Here is a 27,116-nt window from a genome sequence, read left to right on the forward strand (position 1 = left end):
GGCTTTTAGGATGTAGAAATTATATTAAAGTTAGCAAGATAACATGAATTTTCTATGCTAAGTTTTGTGCCTTTTTTTTCCCCCTGAGGAAACTGGTGTTGGAAACTTGAAGGAAAATCTGTCTTTACAAAGATAAATACTCTGATATAACCAACCATATTACATACTCAGCACCTACAACTACACCTGGCACATAGTAGGTTCTCAATAAATATTTGTTAAACAATCAAAAAGCCATTGTCCATTTTATAAAAAGGTGGTAATTATATGGATTCACTCATGTGATTAATTATTATATATCTATATTACAAAAGAGACTAGGAACGGTTCATAACGTAATTTTCCCACAACAGAGATTCTATTCTTAGTATTAGAGGCAACAATAAGATTATGATATTTCACTGTTTTGTCACAGTAATGTCAATTGTCAAAAGTTTGTAAATAAGAATAATGCAGAAACTGACTTTGAGAAAGGAATTTGGTTTGTGCTATAATTTCTTAAAAATTAAATTCTAGTTATAACCTTTTGAGAAAAAAATACCAGGAGATACCAAAAGGTTTCCATATATATACATAAAATGAAGTAGGAAAACATAATGAAACACTGTATTATTACAGTTCTAAGTAAAGTCTAATCTTTTTAATTTGCATGTTTAATATGCTTTTTCCTTGAAGATGCTTCCTCTGTATGTATTATAGGAATAGTCAAGAGTTTCAAAAAACTAAAGTTAGAAACAATATATATAGTAGAATTCCACTGCAGAATTAACATGGGTTTAGGTATGCCATGGGTGCAAAAACATCCTTGGAAATATAACACACAACTACCATCTGAAGTAAATGGTTCGTCTGCTACAGAAGCTGATTATCATTAATGTCAGGAAGGAATGCTCTTCTAATCATGTCAGCCACTCTTACCCTGGAGACCTGAGCACAGCGACACAAGGTAACAACATCCAGAAAAGAAAATATCCTAAAAAGAGATGAAGAAAAACTTTACTATACATTATATGACAAAGGAGTTTCTCTTGATTTTTGCCTATAAATAATTGGCTATGTTAACACATGCAGAAAAAGACAGAAATCCTTTTAATAATCACACAAAAAGCTGAAGCAATTTATACTACCCATATAAAACATAGGGGAAAAAGTCACCTTTTACCTGATAATGTTATGTTTAAGTACAAGTTCAGTCATTCACATCGAAGGATGATAAAATATTTCTAATACATTTTTTAAAGTAAAAAGACAATTTCCACACTATGATTATCAAAAGAAAGAGGCTAGGGGAGGGTTATCTTTATAAAGAATTTTACAGTTATGAAGGGAAAAAAATAAAATATTGGCAACACCTAAAAATTAGCAACTATAAAATGTTAAATCTCTATGTATTTAATTCCAATTTGGGAAATTGTAAAACTCAGTAACACATCAATGTCAGGAAACACCAGCTAAATTTTTTCAGTCTTAGACAGTTTAGTATTATTGTAGAGACTCTCTTAGAGAGTTTAAGTTATTGAAGCATTATTATTTGAAATAATTAACTTGCCTAAAGAACAATAACTCTCTATACCATAAGCCACCCATAAAAACAGGTCAGAGCATCCTGGGAATAAAGTGAATGGGTCACTTGAGCTTCAAGGTCTCTTTACTCATGAATACCTTTAAAGGTCATTTTGATCTGAATAACAAGCGAAGCTCTTCTGCCGGTGGCAAAAGGTACAATATAGCATGTACTTTAAAGATGATATTCCTTGAAATAGCTGGAGATACTGGAGTGTTACAAAATGGAGGTCAAGAAGCATCAATCTGGAGATGAAGGCTACATTTTCTATTCCAAGTTACTGTAACAGAACAAACTATTTGGTGATTAGACGCTGTCTATCACATTTTAGAACTTGGAATAGACTGAGTTAATAATTATATCAGACAGAAAGTTCTGTATATTTTGTAAACAAAGTTTTTTAAAACTATTTTTTAATTTGGGTAATATACATAACATGAAACTTACCAGTTAGCCACTTTTAAATGTACAGTTCAATGGTATGAAGTATATTCACACTGCTGCATAACCACCACCCCACTAGCCATCTCAAGAACTTTCTCATTTTCCCAAACTGAAACTCTGTACACAGTGAACAAGGACGCCTCATTTCCCTTTCCCCCAGCTCCTGGCAACCACCACTCTACTTTGTTTCTCTATGAATTTAACTACACACACTTCTATATGAGTGGAATCATATAGTATTTGCCTTTTTGTTACAGGCTTCTCATTTCATGTCTTCAAGGTTCATCCATGCTGTTGCATGTATCTGAACTGCCTTACTTTTTAAAAGCTGAATAATATTCCAATGTATACATATACCATATTTTCTACATCTGTCCATAGATGGAAAGTGTGAATGCCTTTCTTGATCCCTTGAGGTGACCCTGCTACAGCCCTGATGACTCTCTTTAATAAAATAAAATTTCCATCTTTTAAAATACTGATTACAAACTCCATTCCCAAATACATACACTATCAATCTAGGTACTTCAATTTCTAAAACAGTGAGTTTACCTAATGCAACAAACCTTCTTACACTGCTTAATGCTGCTGCTTTTCCCTGTCATCCACTATATACTATCGTTTTTGTAGAGATTCCTCAAGATCCCATTTCTGCCAAATCACCAGTAATCCCTAAGTAATTTGCATAAATACAATGTTACACATGGTGGGGATCCTTGTTAGACTAGGTTTAGTAACCTTTCAACAGAAAGGTTCTCCACAAAATAAAGCATAATAGACAGACATGAAACCTCAGGCTAGAGGTCAAATGTAGACCTAGGAGACTCTCTGAAGCACATATCCCAACAATCATAATTCCATTCTTAGAATGTACTCTCTGGAGGTCTAATGTCAAAATTCCCTTCAGTTGGCTTTTCACCTGGGTTTGACATTATGCTACATTAAAGAGAGAAAGAAGACAGTCTCTGTGCCCCTCTATGGCAATAACAGTTAGGACTTTCCAGTCCTGATTTGGCTTCCTAGTAAGATAGATGTGATAAGCTTCTGTGCTTGAAAGTGAAAGTTGCTCAGTCATCTCCGACTCTTTGTTACCCCATGGAATTCTCAGGCCAGAATACTGGAGTGGGTAGCCAGCCTTTCCTTTCTCTAGGGGATCTTCCCAACCCAGGGATCAAACCCAGGTCTCCTGCATTGCAGGCAGATTCTTTACCAACTGAGCTATCAGGGAAGCCCAAGATGTATGTGATAAGCCTCTGTGCTTAAATCCCTTCAACTACCCCACAGTCTATCTAAATGTCTGCTATTATTTAGTAACTTCTGACTTCTACTTTTCCTATGTAGTTGACAGGAGAGACAGTTACCTTTAGAAACCCAAATATATGGACTGATGGGATAAGATGCTAGAGTTTCAGTTACAGTGACTGGGTGCTGGAGGAGGGGAGAGGCTGGTTGGGGAAATGGGAGGATGGTGAAGAGGAGGCTCACAGAGAGCATTTACCCTTCTAAATATGGTTAACATTAATTTAAACTAAAAAAAATCACTGTAATTTTAAGTATGCATTTGTAGGATAAGTCAAGGTGAAACGATACTGCTATTTTTATATGACAGGCAAGAACAGTAAAACTACACTATACTGCTTTTCATCATCTTCAGGCTTGGTACTTTACAATGCAACCCTTTACACGATTCCTTCTTGAGGATACCTATTATCCGTAGCCAGAATGGCTATGATCAAAGAGATAAGAAAACTGAGGGAGAATGAAAGGTCTGTTACTATTGAAGGATCCTACTTGACTGCTTCAATAAAAGGCTTTCCCCAAGTCTTATCAAGAGATTGTTGAAAAACTGGCCTAGCTTTAGGCCACCCAAGTTTAAGTAAAGTAGGCCTCATCTTCCCCATTTAAGCAAAAAGATTTTGGCTAGGTTTCTGAAATATAATGTGGAAGAAGTTAGGGTCTAATTATAAGTAGATCTTATTGCCATATTAAAAAAAAAAGATGCGCATGGTCCTGGAGAAAGTATTCAGAAGGTATTCAAAATTTCTGAGTGTGGAGCCCAGATATCTGCAGAATTTTTTTAAAAAACCAATTTCTCCAGGTGATTCTTATGAATATTATATAAAGGTGATAATTTATGATTTTCAAAAACATTTATAAAAGATGTGCAATTCAGATATTTTTAAAGCAAACTGCAGACAACTACACCTTCATGTTTTTAACCCCTTGATCATGGACTGAAATACACCAGGGTAGAGAGATAACAACAGTGAATAACAGCAAAGCTTTTTCATTAATTTACAAATTCAAATCTCTAGATGAAGAGGAATTTTTTGGTTAATCCATATCCACTAACAAAAAATGAATGTCAAAGATGGCATCTGCCTGAGTTTGAGATCTAATACGCAAAAGAAGTCAAAGTCAAGAATCATTCTTCAGTCAGAACTCATTTTAAAGATTTAAAAAGAAAGATGGGGATGGGGCAGAAGGAGGGACATATCTCCTGTTGGACAGATCTATCTAGTCTCTGATCATGTTTGCTTTATAAAGTCAGAAATAAACAAAATTCGGTTCTACTTCTGGTCATGGCTGAGTAAGTTTCCACTGGACTAACTTTCTAGATACAGCATCAAATTGTGAACAAAACATAAAAACAACCATCTGGGCTTTCCCTGGTGGTCCAGCGGTTAAAACTCTGTGCTTCTACTGTAGGGGGCACAGGTTCAATCCCTGGTGGGGGAAAGAAGATCCCACATGCCCTGTGGTATGGCCAAAAGATGGATAGGTTGTACTTGGGGCTCTTAGAACTTGAACAGAAACCTGTGAAGGGGAATCAAGAGCAGAGTTTGGAGCAACCATAGGCAACAGGAAGTGAGGAGAGAAAGAGAGTTAGAATGATGTGAGGGAACATAAATTCCATCCAAACCCCCAAGAGACCTCTGACTACTGCCTGTGGTGGAAACACTCCTAGCTGGTAAATTTAGAAGAACTGAACTTGCATTTCAGGGGCCACCCACAACATGGGACACAAAGTTTGTAGTCTGGGGACAGCCAAGTTACCTATTTGCTAAAAACAAACAAATAAATACATTCAATAAAACTCCAAACTGAATACACAGAGATGAATAAAATGAACTAAAATACTTTAAATGAATAATGTAAAAAAAGAGAACCAATGTAACTTTTGAACTCTGTATTTTCTGTATATCACCAGGCAAAAGACCAAAAACAAACGAACCCATAGCAAAAAACTATAAGTAATGAACTCTAATTAGATTCTTCGGAGTGTAATGGGTAATTTCATGTGCAATCTAAGATTAAGTAAATAAGTAATTATATTGTAGACAGAGTCATATTCCTCCCTTAGAGAAGAACAGTCATATTACACCCATAAATATGGAAAGGAGAGCTAAAATGAGCCTGAAGGTATTAGACTAGGATTGGAGGTGTTAGTATAAACTGGTTATGTAACAGAATTGTCATGTTTAATTTATCTATTCATCTATATATAGAGACAGATATAAAATTGCATAAAGATGTGTTCATGCACTACCCACCTCCAAACATGTATTTCTTAGCTCCATCTGATGAGAAGATTTACAAGCAATTATGTCCAGTAGCAATAAACATAGCTAGGGTAGAGATCTTAGTTTCTAAATACTATTCTCCACTCAAAATCATCCCTGAGCTCCTTGCAAAAATGTCTGATTCCAGGACTGGGTCAGGAAAAGTACAAGAAGATCCTAGAGTATCTAGTGCCGAAAAACAAGCATATATTCAAAGAATGATGGGACATATTCAAAGAACATAGAATATAACCATAAGGGACTCCCACTGGCTAAATTTGAAACGTTTTGAGCAGAAAACAAGAATCCAAATGGAATTACCACACACTGAATAAAACAGGAATTCATGAGCATATATTGATGTTACTAAAGAAAGGAAAAAATGGGATAGAAGGGAAAACTCTTCTTTATAGAGAATTCCAACTAGTAAAATGTAGAAGTAAAGGTGGAATTAAGAGAATCACCGTTTGGTAACCACAACAGTAATAACTGCTTCAAGCAAGAAACAAAAACTTTAACTGACTGAGTTAAAGTCTCATGAGAAACAAGATATTCACACAGTCTCAAAGTATTTCACCACAGGACACTTACTAATGAGAAAGGGGAAAATAGTAACATTACAGTGGAGAAATCTGGCAGAGACCACCTTTACCTGATGATCACAGTTAACATCAACAGTAATGGGACAAAGAGACATCTTATGCTTATGATATGAACAATGAGGGGGCCTCCTAGGTGGTGCTAGTAGTGGTAAAGAACCCACCTGCCAATGCAGGAGACATAAGAGATGTGGGCTTGATCCCTGGGCCAGGAAGATCCCCTGGAGGAGGGCAGGGCAATGCACTTCAGCATCCTTGCCTGGAGAATCCCATGGACAGAGGAGCCTGGCGGGCTACAGTCCATAGGGTCACAAAGAGTCGGCCATGACTGAAGTGATCAGCACAGCACAGCACACGAACAATGAGAAGGATACTGTTTCGCTTCTGTGGTATTCCTACAAAATTGTGCCAACTGAATTTACTCATGAAGGACATTCTGTAAAGAATCTTCAAAATTGTCAATGGCTATAAAAGACAAAGAAAGACTGAAGGCCTATTCAAAATTAAAGCCAGCTGAAGAGAAGTGACAGGTAAATGCAACCTGTGATCTTGGACTGCAACTTGAATCAGAAAGAAAAGTATTTTTTCTTCCCTTGTACTACAAAGAACACAAAGAATAGGATCATGCATAGGATAACTGGTAAAATAGGGACAAGGTCTATGCTAATACTAATGCTAAGTCACTTCAGTCGTGTCCGACTCTGTGCAACCCCATAGACAGCAGCCCACCACGCTCCCCTGTCCCTGGGATTCTCCAGGCAAGAACACTGGAGTGGCTTGCCATTTCCTTCTCCAATGCATGAAAGTGAAAAGTCAAAGTGAAGTTGCTCAGTCATGTCCAACTCTTAGCGACCCCATGGACCGCAGCCCACCAGGCTCCTCCGTCCATGGGATTTTCCAGGCAAGAGTACTGGAGTCGGGTGCCATTGCCTAAGGTCTATAGACTACATAATAGTATCACATCCACGTGTATTTCAAAATTACAGTAATTTCAATTACTGTACTGTGTTTATAAATGAGAAAGTCTTTTGATTTTAGAAAATTCACAGTCAAGTCTTGGGTAAAAAGTATGGTTTGCAACTTAACCCAAATAGTTAAGAAAAAAATAATGTAAGTACGGTCAAAAGTTAACATTTGAGAAATCTAAGTAAAAGTTTTATGGAATTTCTTTGAACTACTTCTGAATCTTTTCAGTAAATCTAAAATAACTCAAAAACAAAAGGGGGGAAAAAAGAAGTAAAAAATACGTTAAAACTCAAGGGAGTGGCAAGAAGTAAAAATACATATAATAACCACTGGCTTAGTATCAGCTATATATATCTAATTGGGTCATCTTGTATTTTGTAAGCTAACTCCTGCACCCAAGCCTTGAACAATAACACAATTAACACAGAGAAAACACAAACTTCAGGAAACAAAGAGATTGTTAAAAGATTATTTTCCAAATAATGTTTTCTTCTAGGGTTATATTCCCAGGATACTCATGCTCCTTGGTCCTCAAGATGGCCCCAATCTTGACAGAGTCATGACTTTAGGGCGATTAAAAACCGGCCCCACAACATCAAGCTGAGCCTGGTGGGAGTTCATGTACTAGGATGTATAATGATAAGAAGACAAAAAGGACTTGAAAAAAACAACAGTATCTTCACATAGTCAAGTGGCTCTCAGTCTCAAAAGACAAACAGCGTTGTGTCCACATACATAAATAACCTATATAAAGGCAATGGGCCTAATACATATCTTATTAATAGCCCATCACTACCAAGATATCAGGGTTTCCCTCCTGGCTCAGCTGGTAAATAATGTGCCTACAATATGAGAGACCTGGGTTCGATCCCTGGGTTGGGAAGATCCCCTGGAGAAGGGAACGGCTCCCCACTCCAGTATTTCAGCCTGGAGAATTCCATGGACTGTGTAGTCCATGGGGTCACAAAGAGTCGGACACAACTGAGTAACTTTCACCAAGACAACAAGGCAACAGTGGAGAGTTGTTACTGGCTAAGAAAATTTGGAGCCAAGCAAGAGCTGAAGTCTCTAACAGAACTAAAGTAAAACAGCCAATTCACTCCCCAAGAGTATTTTGTTACTGCTGTTGTAGTTCCTCCAGGCAACGGAGTGTTAGGCTTGGAAATACTGAAACAGCAAACGGCAGGACTTCCCTGGTGGTCCAGTGGTTAGGACTTGCTTCCACTGCAGGGGGTACAGGTTCCATCCCTGGTTGGAGAACTAAGATCCCGGATGTCACATGGCATAGCCAACAAACAAACAAACAAACAAATGGCAACTGTGAAGAAACACACAAACCAGGCAAGAGATGAAGTTTGAGACAGGCAGCATCCAATTTATTAACGGACTGTATATGCAAAGTGCATGAATTCTCCAATATAAACAATATCACAGAGAAGAGTTTTTATTTGCCAGGCAAGCCTTAGGGGAAAAAAATCCTAAACTACAATACTGTATATTATGCAAAAGAGCTTGAGCTTCAAATCTTTGTAGCATACCTGAATCAAAAACCCTTTGCCTCTGTCCACAAAAAGGAAACAATAATCTCATCTGAAATGCTCTTCTTTCTTACTCTCCTGCAACATCCAGTTAATCACTACTTACCCCTTTATGACTCAGCTCATGTCTCATTTCTTTGGAAGCATCTTCTGAACTCTCTAAGGTTGGCTGTAATGTCCTACACGTGAGCTTTGCTCTAGGCAAACCTCCATTATACCTTTATATTGATTATTTTCCTGTCAGTCTTTTCTACCACTCACTGAGTTTCCTGAGGACAAAAAGTCCCGTTTATTTCTATATCCAACATAATGTTTGGTACTCTGCATGTCTCCTATAGTAAGGTTTAAGGACATTCCAACTATGTAATATTCCAGACAATGCAAAACTATGGAGATCAAAAAAAAAGTGGTTGCCTGGGATAAGACCCTGGTGCTGGGAAAGACTGAAGGCAGGAGGAGAAGGGGACGAGAGAGGACGAAATGGCTGGATGGCATCACCAACTCAATGAGTTTGACCAAGCTGTGGGTGATGGTGAAGGACAGGGAAGCCAGGCTGCAGTCCATGGAGTTGCAAAAAGTCGGACGCGACTGAGTGACTGAACGACAACAACGATGAAAAGTGAGAGAGATAAACAGGCAAAGTAGAAAGGATTTTTACAGCAGTAAAAACGCTATGTATGATATTGTAATGATGGATATGTTCTTACACATGTGTACAAACCCATAAAACTATGGAGAAGGAAATGGCAACCCACTCCAGTACTCTTGCCTGGAAAATCCCAGGATGGAGAAGCCTGGTAGGCTACAGTCCATGGGGTCGCAAAGAGTTGGACACGACTAAGCGACTTCACTTCACCTCATAAAATCTACAACACCAAGAGTGAACCTTAAGGTAAACTACAGACTTAAGATAATTATAAGGTGTTAATATAGGTTCATCTTTGGCAAACAAACAGAAAACATCCTGGTGGGTTATGTTGATAATGGGGGTGGAGGCCTGCATGTGTGAAGAGGGCACATGAAAAACCTCTGTAACTTCCTCTCATTTCACTGTAAACCTAACACTGCTCTACAGAAACAAATTCTTTAAAAGAAAGAAAGTTGAAGGACTACAAAGGACAAGAATGAGGCCTATAGTAATTATTGAACTTCAGCATTCTGCTAATGTAGAATAAAAATACACTTCTTTTATTCTCTCAGCAAGGAAACTGCAGTAGCAAACTTAAATGAAAATGCATCATGCATACTGGTATGGCAAAAAACAGCCTAAACACATGCTTATGTTTATAAAGAGTCATATATGTAACTACTGTGTTAAAAATCGGTATGAAACAAAATGTATCACATGAATCCCTGCCCCCTCCAAAGGTTTAAGGGGACATAATTTAATTATTTGTTGATATCTCGTGGCTTTCATAAAGAACATCAATTATCATTCTATTCAGTAAAATCCTCATGAGTAACTAAGTGACTAAAACTTCTCTTCATTAAATAACCCTGTACTGTAATATTTTTGAATGTTACTATTAATTTTTAATTGACATAACACTGATTAATAACACTGTGTAAGCCTCATGTGTAAAACACTGTATTTCTACTTCTGTATACCCTACCACATGCTCACCACCCAAAATTTATTTTCCATTAATTCACCATACAGTTGACTGACCCCCTTTATACCTTTCCCATCTGGGAACCACTACTCTTCTCAATCCTACATGTTTGTTTTTGTTGGTTTTCTTTTTTTTTTCTCTTTCTCATTTCCTTTCCTTTTTTAAGCCACACCGTGCAGCACACAGAATCTCAATTCTCCAACCAGGTGCCCCCTGAACTGGAAGCTCAGAGCTTTAAACAGTGAACCACCAGAAAAGTTCCCTGCTTTTGCTTGCTTTTAAAATTAGTTTTTATATATTCTCTCTTATTGCCAGATTGATAATAATAAACTCAGTGACCTTCTATCAACATAACTCTTCTGATCCCATTTTTATTTACAGATATTCATAATTGAATTTGTGTTAACTGTGTTTAATGAAAAAAATAAATAATGAGTAAATGGGAACTGAGAAATAGCTGGCATGTATCCTTCAAGTAAAATGCACATTTGATCTTCCAACTTGCTTTCTGTTTCTCTGATTTGTTCTGGATAATTGAGAAGACTAGAAAACGAAATGGTCAGTAAGAGCAATTTCTTTGATTCAGAAACATTTGTTCTTTGATTCAGGAACATCTGCCAATGCATCTTAAAGGTGAGAGATGATCACTTTTGGTAGTATGAGTATCTAGTTACATCATTTTATGGTCTATGACTAAAAAATAGAATTAACAGTAATATACATGACATTTTATTGCACTTCCTATGTGCTGGGCATGCTTTCTAGTAAGTACTTTATATTTAGCAACCCTTTTGATCCTTGTTTATTGTTGTTTAGTTGCCAAGTCGTGTCCAAATCTTTCATGACTCCATGGACTGTAACTCACCATTTCTTTCTCTAAGGGACCTTCTCAATCCAGGGATTGAACCTGCCTCTCCGGCATTGGCAGGCAAAGTCTTTACCACTAAGTCACTAGGGAGGATTTTATAGTACCTTCCTAAAAGGCAGGTACTAAAATCTTCAGTTTACAGCTAGTAAATGACAAAATGCAGGTGTTCAGATTTCAGAGTTGATGTTCCTAAAGAGTATGCCCTTGAAAGTAAGAAAACACACTCCCCTATCCACCCTGAACTCTTGGCAATTAAAGTGAATGAAAATACTAGATATCATCAGTGTTGTAAGCTTCCTGGAATAGAATATAATAAGACAGCATGTATACAGAAAAGAGTTAACACAGCAGGCCTACCCTTATTAGAAAGGCCCTTTTTCAAATGTTGCTTGCACTGTTGCACCTTGGATGGCATTTGAGAATTTGGATTGCAGAGGTTTTCCACTATTCCCCATTAAGCTTCCTTGGTAGACATTTTACTTTTTTGTTGTAACTTATTTTTGGAGGAATTAAGCACATCCTGTGTGACTCCACTGGGAAAGGACTCTTAAAGGCAAAACCTGGTTTCCTATTTCACTCCATTCAGCCTTTTTTTTTTTTTTTAGTGAAACAAGCGAAGTTTTATTTACTAGGAGGAAAAGAGTACAATATGTTGGATAGACATACGGGCAGACTTTGCTTTGTATCTTTTCCCTGTAATAAATCATAGCTATAAGTATGACTATATGCTGAGCCTTGAGTCCTCCCAGAAAATCATCAAACTTAGGAATACTCTAGGGGACCCAATACAGCATGATTATTTACTTTAGACAAACAACTCCAGCTAATTCATTCTTTCCATCTAACTTCAGAAAATTCATCTACCAACTCATAGATACACATAACATATTACATGATAATTATGAGTCAACACCCCAAGAGTCGAAAAATTAATGAAAAAAGTTTCAGATTCTTGTAAACAATAATAATCTTCGTTCTGAAAATTTCATTGTTTCATAGCTAAAAGGGCATATGTGGGTTCAGTCTTACTTACCACTCACGTTATTTTTAAAGTTATCAATATCATCCTCAGAAGGAATCCTGAGAAACGAGTCACTTTACATTAGCTCTTGGAAAACAGAAGAGTCTCTGTCTTATAAACACACATTCATTTTTTAAGAGGTACTCCTAAAGATATGCACATGGTTCTGCTCTGAAAGGAAGTACTGTCAATTCTAACTGAATTTCACATTATGCAAGCAGTGGATTCCAGCCTGCTGGAGCATTACTAATAAACTTTGTTTCAAAAGGAAAGGAGGAAAATTAGTAAGTTAAAGTAAGCTACAGCTAAGAAAAAACAAGAACACTTCCTTAATTCATTGGTAAATTGGCTGTGGCTCTGAATTTGGCCCTAGCAACACAAGTTTTCCCCTTGTAGACGGATACATGTTGGATCAAATAATGTAATACGTAACTTAAAAATCTAACCAAGCCAAATAGTCTATGCTACTTATTAAACTGTATTTTTTAAAACAGCTAATACACAGACATGGTATGAAATTCCAAATACACACACCCACAAATTTAGAAGCCACACAAAAAATCTGACCAATAAGTAATGACAGTAACAATATGACTCATAAAATAAAACACATATCCACAAGTCTATACCATTATAAATAACTAAATAAATAAGTGCCAAAGAATTGATGCTTTTGAACTGTGATGTTGGAGAAGACTCTTGGGAGTCCCTTGGACTGCAAGGAGATCCAACCAGTCCATCCTAAAGGAGCTCAGTCCTGGGTGTTCACTGGAAGGACTGATGTTGAAGCTGAAACTCCAATACTTTGGCCACCTGATGCAAAGAGCTGATTCATTGGAAAAGACCCTCATGCTGGGAAAGGTTGAGGGCAGGAAGGGCAGGAGGAGAAGGGGACGACAGAGGATGAGATAGTTGGATGGCATCACCGATTCAATGGACATCAGTTTGGGTAAACTCTGGGAATTGGTGATGGACAGGGAGGCCTGGCGTGCTGCAGTTCATGGGGTCCCAAAGAGTCGGACGGACTGAGTGAACTGAACTGAACTGAATGGAAGAGATGGAAGCAACCTAAGTTTCCACTGATGGATGAATGGATAAAGAAAATGTGATACACACACGTACAATGGAATATTACTCAGCTCCCCCCCCCCGCCCCCGCAAAAAAGAGGAAATCTTGCCATAGGCAACAACCTGCATGAACTTTGAGGGTACTTATGTTACATGAAATAAGTCAGAAAGAAAAACATACTGTAAGATCTCATTAATATACATCATCTAAAACAATAACAACAAAAAACCCAACAAATTTTTAACTATGGGTTGTGATGGATATTAACCATATTTACTGTGGTGATCATTTTATATTTTTTTTTTGCTGCATATATTATTATTGTTTTTTCACTGCACCATGTGGGATCCAGGATCTTAGTTCCCAACCAGGATTGAACCTGTACCCTCAGCAGTGGAAGCATGGAGTCTTAACCACTGGACCACCATTTTGCAATATAAACAAATATCAAATCATTATGTTGTATACCTGAAACTAATAGATTATATGTCAATTACATCTAAAAAAAGAAAGGAGGAGAAGGAGTGGGAGGGTAATGAGAAATGGTGTCTAAAGCTACAAAGGGCCAGGGCAGGCAATGGTGCAATGTAAAGAATTACAGAAGATGTTATCCGTGTTACCCTCATTTCTTGCCTAGATTTCTTTGATAGCCTTCTTATTGCTTTCCACTCCAATCTTCCAATCTGGTTGGCACATAGTACCCAGGCTAATTCTTTAAAAATATAAACCAGATCATATTATTCCCCTGCCACAACATGAGAGGTCTCGTAGACCACTGTAAGCAATCTGAGTTTCATGACAAAAACAGAAAAACTCTAATAAAATATAAAAACATAAACACAGTATGATCACAGCATGATCGCTCAGTCATAGCCGACCCTTTGCTGCCCCATGGATTGCAGCCTGCTAGGCTCCTCTGTCCATGGAATTTTCCAGGCAGGAGTACTAGAGTGGGTTGCCATTTCCCACTCCAGGGGATCTTCCCAACCCAAGGATGGAACCTGTGTCTCTTGAGTCTCCTGCATTGGCAGGGAGCGCTACCTGGGAAGCCCAATATTAAAAATAAGTGTGTCTTAATGTACTCAGTTTATGGTAACAATGAAGAACATAACCTGTTTTCAAAATATTCTTCTTTAAGATGGCTAAAATTTCACTGAAATTCATGGGATACTCAAGATATTCAGAGTGCATTTTCCAGTGGCTCTGGTAGTCTAGGATGTTCTTTCAACTATAGTCAACCAGCTTGTATTTTTACTTTTTTGGAAAAAATCCATTTCAAGTTCAATTCAGTTCTTTTTTTTTTTTTCTTAACATTTTCAAAGTTTAAGTCCTAGGATTTAATCCCTGCTTCCAAAGATCTTGCAATCTAGTGGAGGACTCAGCATGCAAATACTTAGGAATGCCAGAAATACTCTTTACCAGCACTAGAGCGAGATATTTTTCATCCTGAAGCAGGGACTGGTTATGGGCTAGACAGCAGTAGCAGCTATGAGCAAGAAGATGCCCCTGAACACAGTAACTTCCAACATTTTGCAAAGAGAATGTGCTTTTTTCAGTTATGCTACTCTAATAAAATCCCGAGTGTAAAAGAGGAAAGTTTCAAGCAAATTTTTAAAAGGCTGTAATTCCTAGGATAAGACTGTTTAATAAAGGCATCAATAAATTTTAAAATTCAGATAATCCAGATCCTAAAGATACACAAAAATGAGCAAAAACTCTAAGATTATTCTAAACAGGTGAATGTGATACACAACAAGAAAACCACCATAAAGTTAGACTTACCGTAATAGGAGTTCTTTGGGAAGTTTTTTATTGATTACAGCTTCATCGCTATTTGAGAACATCTGCAAAAACAAAATCATTGTGTCAAGTGCTACTTAACATTTTATTATGTTTAACTCAACAGTTTAGACTACCACCTGGTAGCTCAGACAGTAAAGTGTCTGCCTACAATGTGGGAGACCCAGGTTCAATCCCTGGGTCGGGAAGATCCCCTGGAGAAGGAAATGGCAACCCACTCTGGTACTCTTGGCTGGAAAATCCCATGGACGGAGAAGCCTGGTAGGCTACAGTCCATGGGGTCACAAAGAGTCGGACACGACTAAGCGACTTCACTTCACTTCAACAGTTTAGAGGTAATCCTCTTAGGAGAGAAGAGAATAAGTACAACAGATGTTATAAACCAAAGTCATATTTTCAGAAACTGAGACATTTAATTTGCTATCTTTATCTTTAGAAAAAAATTAACTAATAGCAGCCAGAAGGCTGACATTATGTGCCAGGTGCTATTTTTAGGTTTTTTCATGTATTAATATATTGAACCTTCTTATGACCCTTAATCTTCATTTTACATATACGGAAACTGAGCTACAAAAAGCTTACTTGCTTAAAATTGTATCAGTACAGAGTGACCATTTGAAAAACCTTAAGGCAAGGTTATTTTTCATATCTAACTCGTATTTATTTGTTCATGGAGTTGTTCAGAAACCTAGGATAGGGAACATTCTCTTTCAAGTTTTATGAATCATGCAGAAAACTAATAATGCTTCATAACCACAACCATACGCATTCTGGATGCACAAAGGATCATTCAAATTAATGAAATAACTCACAAAGGGTACTTTTAAACAGACCCACAATTTCTTCCACTATAAGCTTGTCTAGTAAGCTACATTAAAAATCAAATACCTATATATCCAATAAAAACTCAGGAAAGACAACACACATATCACTGAAACTGAGGAGTATGTTCAGTCCCTCCTATTAAGTATTACATAGATTCCTCTTGACTTCACGAAGTGAACATTTACTGAACATCTTGTAAGTATTAGGCACCTTTCTAGGCAATGAAATACAAAGACAGTAAGATGTTATCTCTGTACTTAAGGGTCTCCTGCTCTACAATGAAGAACACGGAAAAAAGCAAATACTAAATTTGGACTGGCATCAAGGAGATAAGCTAGAAATATTAAAATTATAGTTGAAGTAAAAGATACAGATCTCTGTAAGATTATAGGGGCAGTGGAAATAAAAAAAAAAAAGCTGGAGAAAAAAGGAATTTTAAAGAAGCTACAGAATTGCTGGTGGAAAGCTGGATCATCTATCAAGTTTCAGTGCAGCAAATACACTATGTTATAATAAACCCACCGACTGACAATCACATGCTTCAGGAAATTACCTGACATCAAAGAAGAATCTGCTTCCCTAAAATCTCTATCCATTAACGAAGTTACTAAGAAAAAAATCATACTCCTTTTTGGTAAAGCAGTCTTTCAAAGTGAAGTCATTACATTTCCTCCTAAACAAATCTCAAATTTCACTGTTTCTAATTTTCTAAGACTCTTGACTATTATGATTATTCGTTTTTTTTTGGGCCACACCACGCAGGATTTTAGCTTCCCCCAGCAGGGATCCAACACATGTCCCCTGCAGCAGAAGCATGGAGTCTTAGCCAGTGGACTGCTAGGGAAGTTCCATCATCATTCTTCTCTGGGTACACTTATGGGAAAGAACGCATGAAGGAGTTATAAAGTATACTCTCAATAATCTAGGGTTGATGACATAAATAACAATGTCTTGCAAAGACAGCTAAATGTATCAAAAGTTGAGACCTGCCTGGGGGACTTCTTAGCATACAATATGTATCTTAAGCTTGAGATCTTTGGAAAAAATTAAATTTGTAAGTATAAAATATCACTAAAGCACCAAACATAACAGACTATGCCCAACTCAAATCCACAAAATATAAAAGATAATCACTTTTGTAGTAGAAATGCTAAACTCTTTATCTTGTATATTCAAAGTATTTAATTAAATACCCAGCAAGGCACTTTCTGCTCACTTGAATATAGACAATAATTAAACTGATAAAAAATAAAAATCTGCTATGTACTGTTCACACAACTTGTACAACTCTAGATTTTTTTAAAAAAGGAACAAAAATCACACCCAGTAGCAATTTTTTCCCCTAAGTTAGCCTAAATGGGCTTCCCTAGTAGCTCAGTTGGTAAAGTATCTGCCTGCAAAGCAAGAGACCCCAGTTTGATTCCTGGGTCGGGAAAATCCCCTGGAGAAGGTAACGGCTACCCACTCCACTCTTCTGGCTGGGAGAATTCCATGGACTGTATACTCCATGGGGTCACAAAGAGTTGGACACGACAGTGACCTTCACTACACTCCTTCAGCCTAAATAGGCCAAACGCTGTTGTCTCTATATGAACATGAGGTATATGAAAAAGTAAAGAGGAAAAGGAATAGTGTTCTGGGAGTACCTGGGAAAGATCATGTGTATAAGACACCAGTCCAGATTTGTATTTCCCTCCTCTCCCTTCTGCATACATGTATCCTACTCCAAGTAGACAAAGATCAGTGGTTCACAAACTGTGGTCAAATAACAGCATCAGCATCAAACAGGACCTTGTTAGAAATGCAAGTTCTTGAAGAATTGATGCTTTTGAACTGTGGTGTTGGAGAAGACTCTTGAGAGTCCCTTGGACTGCAAGGAGATCCAACCAGTCCATTCTGAAGGAGATCAGCCCTGGGATTTCTTTGGAAGGAATGATGCTAAAGCTAAAACTCCAGTACTTTGGCCACCTCATGCGAAGAGTTGACTCATCGGAAAAGACTGATGCTGGGAGGGATTAGGGGCAGGAGGAGAAGGGGACGACAGAGGATGAGATGGCTGGATGGCATCACTGACTCGATGGACGTGAGTCTGAGTGAAGTCCAGGAGTTGATGATGGACAGAGAGGCCTGGCGTGCTGCGATTCATGGGGTCGTAAAGAGTCGGACACGACTGAGCAACTGAACTGAACTGAACTGGGTTGTACCCCAGACCTACAGCATCAGAAACAGAGTGCCAGATGTGGTGGAGGGAAAAGAGAGGCAACCTGTATTTTAACAAGCCCTCCAGGTGATACTGATGCTTCCTGAAGTCTGAGAACCAATGGACCAGAAAAAAACGGATTAAGGACCCTATAACACACAGAATATTTTATTATTTAAAGTGACATAGCAATGGAACTTAGAAAATAATCCTAGAGGTAGACACACATTAATTTTAGATGTTTCCTAGGAAATCCAAATGGCTTCCACTCTAGTTCATGATCACAGAAGCAATAGAATGTATGTTTTAGACATCTTACTATTTCAGCTGAATCCAAACTCTAGATTTCTCATACAACATATAAAGATGTCAAAACCAATTAGACCACGGATACATGAATCAGAAAAATTTGTGAAGGTTTTAGATATTAGTTTTAGAGAAGTCGCTGTTCAAACATCTGATATTCTTAGTTATCTTGTTTCATATTAATGTGTGGATATGTAGTGTTAGTTGCTCAGTCATGTCCAACTCTTTGTGATCCCATGGACTATAGCTACCAGGCTCTGCTGTCCATAGAATTCTCCAGGCAAGAATACTGGAGTGGGTTGCCATTCCCTTCTCTAGACAATCTTCCAGACTCAGGGACTGAACATACATCTCCTGCACTACAGGCAAGTTCTTCACTGTCTGAGTCATCAGGGATATATAATTACCTATTTTAATAATCTATCTGCAAACAATTACAAGGATGTGGGGATGGGGGTGGTGTGGGAACATGAGAGCAACTATAGTATTCTCTAGTATTCTCTCTCAATTATTTGTTTCAAGGTAGGACATCATCCCCTAAACAAACAGACACTGTAATAGCCCTCCTATTACAGGGAGGGACATTCTTATATATTTATATAAGATATATAAATATATCCCTTGTATATAGGGATAGGACATTCTTATATATTCAGGTTTTTAAAAATCTAAGTGATTTGGTTTGTCATACATTAACATTTATTACTGCTCTGTGTAAAACTGTAATTGTTTTTCTATAAATTACCTAGTTGAGAAATATAACTGTGAAACTACTTTTTATAAACTGTAATTATAACAAAGAGCTCCTGAATAAAATGAAGAAGCATTTTTTGGCTATTATTTTAGCTTTCCCGATCAGTTTTGAAATCTTTGGCAAACTTTGGGAATTAGTTTACTAACATTATGAATTTAAATGCTCAGCACACAACAAAGACACAGGAAACCAATTCAAGAGGTTTTAAATCCAGGATCTGAGTGGGAAATGGCAACTGGGTTTAATAAAGGAAATAGGAAAAGAAACACTTTTTCAACAGTGACCCCTGCTGATTAAAGTATAGCTAACAACTCCAAAAACCAGAAATTAAAAGGTCTGACCTATATTATTCAAGCATTATAGAGGAAATAAAAATTTAATACACATTTTGGCACAGATTACTAGTATCCCCCAATATCCTCTCTACACATCTAGAGTAACAGAACTCCCAGTTTTTAGCTAGCACATGGCTGTGTGTAAAGACTTTATCTCTTATTACGTTCTGGCCAATGGGATATAAGAAAAAGTGATGTGTACAGTATCAGGGGGCTTAGAGTGTCCTTAATGAGAGAGGGTGTGCCCCTTCTTTACTCCTTCCTCAATTATGTTGTTTGAAATGTGGTCAGGATGACTGGACTCCATCTTGTATCATGAAACTGAAGACTACAGTTTAGAGATAAGCAGAAAACTAGAAAAAGCCTGCAGATGACTACAGAGACACCATACTTTTGGACTTACATATGAGAGAAAAATAAACTCCTATCATATTTAAGTCATTTAATTCGGTTGCACAATACTGAGTGTATTGCACACTTTAAAAAGTACAGGGTGGCAATTTTTATATGTATTTTTCCACAATTAAAAATTTTTAAGATTCTTTTCTCACATTTTAAAGTTTCTGAATTTAGGAAGCATCTTACAATCAAAATCAAAAGCTTTTTTGTGTGTGATATATAAAATAATGGTGCATTTTATAAATTGCAGCAACTTTTATTTATAGATAGCAATTACAGTATGACCAAGAGGAGGAAAACAGAACTAAAACAAAAATGAAGGACCATGTGCATCTCTTCAAACAAGCTCTCTGCTTTTTGTTCATGTTATCTTCTCTAGAGCAACCGTGCAACCAAACTTGCCTATTCTGTCAAAAGAAATCGATTAATGCCCACTGGACATGTTATCTGTGTCATGAAACCTTTTCCAATCATCCTAACTGGATGTGACTGTTCCCTTCTCAGATAAAATCCCAAAGCACCCTGGGCTGGTATGGTGTCCAATACATCAGACTGTAAGCTCTGATATAATAACGAAGGGGGCCTTGTCCGTTTAGTTCACCACAGTACGGTCAGTAAACACCACAATGCCTATAAATTCCTGAACCATTGAATGTCATTTTTAACCAAACAGATCAGGACATATTTTTTGACTGCAAATTCACGGCAGACCTCCATGATTTTTTCACTTTGTATCTTGGTGGTGGTGCGGAGGGGAAGGGAGACAAAGGCAAAGGAGGGATATGGTTCTGAAGGGAGATGAGAGGAAAGGAGGGAAAAAGGAATTTAATAAATTGATGTTACTCTAAATTCATCAAATAACATGCAAATGACTTGAATTTATTTCAGCAACAGACTGAATAATATTATAAAATATAACAATAATATTATAAAATATAACAAGTAAAACACATGAAGAAAAAAGTTTGGATACTCAACTTATATCCCCTTGCTTAAAAAATAGTTGTAATAACTGCAAAGTTTTCACCGGTATGGTATTTCATCTGTATACAGAAATTTTAACAGCTTTATCATGGCATAATTCACATAGCATAAAATTCACTGGTTTTAAGTGTGAAATTACTCAGTCATGTCCGACTCTTTGCGACCCCATGGACTATAGCCCATCAGGCTCCTCCGTCCATGGGATTTTTCAGGCAAGAGTGCTGGAGTGGATTGCCATTGCCTTCTCCAGGGGATCTTCCCGACCCAGGGATCGCACTGCAGGCAGACGCTTTACCATCTGAGCCACCAGGAAAACATTAAAAACCTTCCACCAGGAAGGTTTTAAGTGTACACTTCAATAATTTTTAGTAAATTTAGAAAGCTGTCAAACCATCACTACCATTCAGTTTTGATGAATTCCATCATCCCCAAAATATCATTCACGCCCATCAGCAATCAATCTTTAAGTAACTACTCATCTGCTTTCTGTCTCTGTAGGTTTTCCTTTAATGAGCATTAAAAAAAATAGAATCATAAAATAATGCAATTTTTTGGACGTGGCTTCTTTTATTCTGCATGTTTTTGAAGTTCATCTATGTTGTAGCATGTACTAGTAGTTCATTCCTTTTTATTGTTGAATAGTATTCCAGCGTATGAAATTACAAATTTTGTTTATTCATTCCTAGCTAACAACATTTGAATTGTTACATGTGCTTTGGGTTGAAATAGATTCTCATTTCTCTTGGATAAAATCTAAAATGGAGAGTTTATGGCTTGTATCATATGGTTAAGTTTATTTTAAACTTTTAAATTGTTATCCAAAGTAGCTGTACCATTTTATATTCCCACCAGCAATGTATAAGGTTTCCGGTCTGTCCGTATACCATCCGGGGCATTTGGGATCTCCAAACAGGGATTGAACCCTGCAATGGAAACAGGGAGTCTTAACCACTGGACCTCTATGGAAGTCTAATGTTGACTTTATTTCAGCTAGTCTAATTTATTTTGGGGGGCTCTAAAATCACTGCAGATGGTGATTGCAGCCATGAAATTAAAAGACGCTTACTCCTTGGAAGGAAAGTTATGACCAACCTAGACAGCATATTCAAAAGCAGAGACATTACTTTGCCAACAAAGGTCCATCTAGTCAAGGCTATGGTTTTTGCAGTTGTCATGTATGGATGTGAGAGTTGGACTATAAAGAGGGCTCACAGAAGAATTGATGCTTTTGAACTGTGGTGTTGGAGAAGACTCTTGAGAGTCCCTTGGACTGCAAGGAGGTCAAACCAGTCCATCCTAAAGGAAATCAGTCCTGGGTGTTCATCGGAAGGACTGATGTTGAGGCTGAAACTCCAGTACTTGGCACCACCTGATGCGAAGAGCTGACTCATTTGAAAAGGCCCTGATGCTGGGAAAGATTGAAGGCAGGAGGAGAAGGGGAGAGCAAGGTGAGATGGTTAGATCGCATCACTGACTCAATGGACATGAGTTTGGGTAAACTCTGGGAGTTGGTGATGGACAAGGAGGCCTGGCGTGCTGCAGTTCATGAGGTCGCAGAGTCGGACATGACTGAGCGACTGAACTGAATTGAATGGGGTGTTATTATGGTACCAATTTGCGTCTCCCTAATTACTAATGCTTTTGGGCATCTTTTCATGTGGTGTTTGGCCGTTCAAATGACTTCTTGGGTGAAATGTGCGTTCAAATCATTTACCCTTTTGAGTTAATTTCTTAGATTTTAGTTCAGTCGCTCAGGCGGGTCCGACTCTTTGCAACCCCATGAATCGCAGCATGCCAGACCTCCCTGTCCATCACCAACTCCCAAAGTTCACTCAAGATTCAAGTCCATCAAGTCAGTGATGCCATCCAGCCATCTCATCCTCTGTCATCCCCTTCTCCTCCTGCCCCCAATCCCTCCCAGCATCAGAGGCTTTTCAAATGAGTCAACTCTTCGCATGAGGTGGCCAAAGTACTGGAGCTTCAGCTTTAGCATCATTCCTTCCAAAGAAATCCCAGGGTTGATCTCCTTCAGAATGGATTGGTTGGATCTCCTTGCAGTCCAAGGGATTCTCAAGAGTCTTCTCCAACACCACAGTTCAAAAGCATCAATTCTTCGGCGCTCAGCCTTCTTCACAGTCTAACTCTGACATCCATTCTTAGATTTAGGGGCTCTTTATATTAATATATTTTGAATACACATTCATTATCTACTCTATGACTTGTAAATACTTTCTCCCATTCTGTGTTATTTCTATATCTTAATCTATATCTGTGTCTTTATCTATATCTAATCTATATCTTTCAAAGAATACTTTTTTAAAAAAGAGTGTTTTTAATTTTGATAAGGTCCAATTTATCTTTTTTTTTTTACAGATAATACTTTTGAAATCATATATATGAACTTTGCCTAACCGAAGGTTATGCAATTGTCTTCTAATTCAGAAAAATTTAAAGTCATGCCTAGCTGACTCAACCAGACACAATGGCCTCTAAGCAGCTAGAAGGAATATATGCCACAGCAGACAGACACAACCAAAATAGGGGGAGGTCTGTCTTAAAAAGAGTTATCATGATGTAGCTTTTGGGACATAGAATAACACAAATCAGATTCATAGAAAATCCCAGAAATTTTAAAGGAAGTTGTACCTGCTGGGTACAACTACAACAAGGGACAGAGACTATTTAAAATGAAAGGAGACCTCTTGACTCTCAACTTTCTGTAGGGAGGAAGCACCCTGAGAAAGCTACTTGGCTTCATAAGGTATTTCTTATGTAAAAGGAGAACCTCTCAGAAAGCAGTGTTAAGAGCTCATGACACAGTACTAGGAATCACAGAGAACAGTGGATTAGGGAACCATTCCCAGGAAGTAGAACTGGGCCCCAATCAAGGCACACTTCCTGCTCCTGTGTTACCAAAAGTCAGATCCAACTGTTTGCCAACACTTGAGAGGCAAGGTTGGTGGAAAGGAAAATGCTTTATTTCAGAGGCAGGCAACCAGGGGACAGAGTAGACTCATGTCAGAAGGCCAACTTACCACTGACAATCAGTGGGCAAGAGGCTTTTTTTTTTTTTTCCTTAATTGAATTATTAGACCCCAGACTCAGATATGCAATTTATTTGGCTATCTGATTTATTTAGTTTGGGATGGGTTGTTCACTGGTACTTTAAAAAATATTTATTTATTTTTGGGTTGCGGTAGGTTTAGTTGCCACATGCGAGATCTTTCATTGCAGCGTGCAAGCTTCTTTCCAGCTATACCATGCAAGCTCAATAGTTGTGGCACTCGAGCTTAGTTGCCCTGCAGCACGTGCAATGTTGTTCCCCAACCAAGGATCAAACCCACATCCCCTGTGTTACAAGGCAGATTCTTAACCACTGGGCCACCAGGGAAGTGCCTGGGCAAGAGCTTTTGAAGGGGAGTTTCAGGTGTGTTTATAGGCCAAGGGAGGGGGCTACAGTCAGCTCTGACAGGCATCCTGAAATTGGTTATGCAGTGGTCTCGTCAGTGCCATCTTGATTTTATCGCCCGTGAAGAGGAACTTAAGGCCCTTGACTTTGTTTAATAACTGAACAATTATTGGTTTTGTTTGTTTTCCTTTGCTTCTGCATTTTGTTGATTCTGTTAAACTTACTCTTCAGCTAGAGATTTTCTACAGACAAAAGGCAGGCAGAGGACATGGAGGAGAAGGACCACAGGGTTCTGCTCTGTTTTAGCTGCAGTACGTGACCCTGACAACACGTCTACTACATTTCACGGCTGATGTGAGCATGTGTGCATACTAAGTTGCTTCAGTCGTGTACGACTCTTTATGACCTTATGACCATAGCTTGGCTAGCCCCGTTGTCCATGAGATTCTCCAGGCAAGAATACTGGAGTGGGTTGCCATGCCCTCCTCCAAGGATCTTCCTGACCCAGGAACCTGAGTCTCTTATGTCTCCTGCACTGGCAGGCAGGTTCCTTAACACTAGTGCCACCTGCGAAGCCCTTGCCTCCTGTTACTCCCCCTTTTGGGGGACTATATATTACCGTTATTTTATCTCTGTGAGTAACAGTGTATGTTGTGTGTATGGGGCAGATAACTTTTCTTGTTAGTTCACAGGTCTCTGGATCAAGAGGAACTGCAGTTAAGTACCCTCAGTTCAGTTCAGTTCAGTTCAGTTGCTCAGCTGAGTCTTGACTCTTTGCGACCTCATGGACTGCAGCATGCCAGGCTTCCCACTCCATCACCAACTCCTGAAGTTTATTCAAACTCATATCCATTGAGTCGGTGATATCATCCAATCATCTCATCCTCTGTCATCCCGTTCTCCCACCTTCAATCTTTCCTAGTCTCAGGATCTTTTCAAAAGTCAGTTCTTCGCATCAGTACCCTCATCCACCTCTAAATTTGATACTGATAAGTTACAGGTATTCACCATTGTTTATTTAAACTTTTTTTTTTAACAGGTTATTTGTCTTTGGATAAGATTTTGGAGGTCTTGGGAGAGAATGCTTTGCATGTGACAAGAATGCAAATCACTGGAGCCAAAGGGCAGACCATGGTAGAACCTTATAATAAGGGCTTCCAAAGAATCTTACCTCCTTGCTACAATACCCTTTTGCAATGGGGTTTTGCTGTACCTCCCTTCAATAAGTGGAGTCTATTTTCCCACCCTTTGCATCTGAGTTCATGTGATTTTTGATCTGACCAAAACAAAAAACAAACAAACAAAAAAACGGTGTGTGCATGAACATAACACTGATTTCCAAGTAAGCCTTAGAGGAAACTTTACCTTCTTGAAACACTCCTGCTACTATGTTAGAAAGCCCAAGATAACATTCTGCATGATGACATGCCTTGTGGAAAAAGAGTACCAGCTGACAGTGACACCAAGATCTCAGACTATAAGTAAGGCCATCTTAGATGCTCAAGCCCCTGCCAAGCCACCAGAGGACTGCAGCCTTGCCAGTGATCTTTTTGAGTGACTAGCAGAAGAACTGCCAGGCTGGATAACTGTTTCAAGCCACTAAGTTTCAGAGTGGTTGTTAGATAGCAAAAGCTGTGAAAACAGGTTCTCCATTTAAAAAGTGTATGACTTGTGATCTAAATTTCAAAGATTTGAATAAAATTAGAGATATACAGAAGTAGCCCAACATAGGTAATATCTTTCGGTGGGAAGAAAATTTCTGGGAGAGATTAAGGATGAACTGCCATAGAGAAGTCCAGAGTTGAAGCTGCAGAGTTTTTTTAAACAGTTTTTTCCTATAAGTAATTTTTACTGATTATGCCATTCCCTCACTCAACCAACACCAGATGTTTTTCCAATTGGCTAGATTTTCTTGCCAAAATCTTAAGAGGAAAAACATTTTTGTATGGCTAAATAAACCTAAAACCAAATAAGTATGTAATTCCTCCACCCAACACCTTGTCCTTAGTAGAAATATAATTGCTTTTTAGAAGCAAACTGCTGCCAGTGCATCACCATCTCATGACTAAATTTATCCCAAGAAAGAAATCCCTAGATAAAAGCACCAATGAAGGGATACATTTAGAAAACAGATACATTACTTAACAGGTCAAACTTTCTGCTTTGGATGCCTTCTAATATCTGATTAAATAGTCCAAGATTTTCTTTTATCTTGACTTCTGCTTATTTAACCAAAATCAATATCCACTACCAATTCAATATTCAGAATATAAGTACACACTTCTATTCTGTTCTTTGGGTTGCCACTTTCTCCTCCTTGGGGTCTTCCTGACCCAAGGACTGAACCCGTGTCTCCTGCATTGGCAAGAGGATTCTTTGGAAGCTCTACCCCATTACATACACACAAAAGAACTAGTAGATACAAAAAGGCCATGATGGGATCTGACTCAGGATTAGCAAGCATTTAACTGAATCTCATATTATCAGTGGGCGTGGTAAATCAAGGGAAAGTACGGTTTGATTTCCTCATGTACAAATTTTGGTCAATGTGCCAGAAACTGAAAACTGGCAGGATGTGTGGAATTTTCCAAGACATATGTCAGATAGTAATTTTACAACTCAGTCATAAACACACATTCTAAATCATCTTACTGCTATGGAAATATTTCCAAAGCAATGGTATTTTAATACAGCCATGTTACTTATTTGTAGAAAAAGTATTCCCCTGTTTTAGATAATGTAAGAAACAAAGTACACAGTACCCAAGACATCCTAACTGCATGCCAGAAATTATATTTTAGATTTAAAGGAACAAAAAGAAACAATATGCTAAATTAGAAAGATTCTTTAAAAGGGAAA

At 38.0% G+C, this 27,116-nt stretch overlaps 1 protein-coding gene across 1 annotated transcript in view; it reads right to left on the reverse strand.

Annotated features, from left to right (window-relative positions):
- The window catches only part of FBXL20 (F-box and leucine rich repeat protein 20), a 93,341-nt gene that overhangs the window by 26,550 nt on the left and 39,675 nt on the right, over window positions 1-27,116 (reverse strand). Inside the window, exons 2-3 of the mRNA XM_052657606.1 lie at window positions 15,028-15,089; window positions 919-973 (exon numbers count right to left, since the gene is read on the reverse strand). Of these exons, the coding sequence (XP_052513566.1) occupies window positions 919-973; window positions 15,028-15,089 (117 nt within the window). The remainder of the gene's footprint in view (window positions 1-918; window positions 974-15,027; window positions 15,090-27,116) is intronic.

The sequence above is a fragment of the Budorcas taxicolor genome, chromosome 19 (genome assembly GCF_023091745.1).
Source record: "Budorcas taxicolor isolate Tak-1 chromosome 19, Takin1.1, whole genome shotgun sequence".
In the NCBI taxonomy this organism is placed as follows: Eukaryota; Metazoa; Chordata; class Mammalia; order Artiodactyla; family Bovidae; genus Budorcas; species Budorcas taxicolor.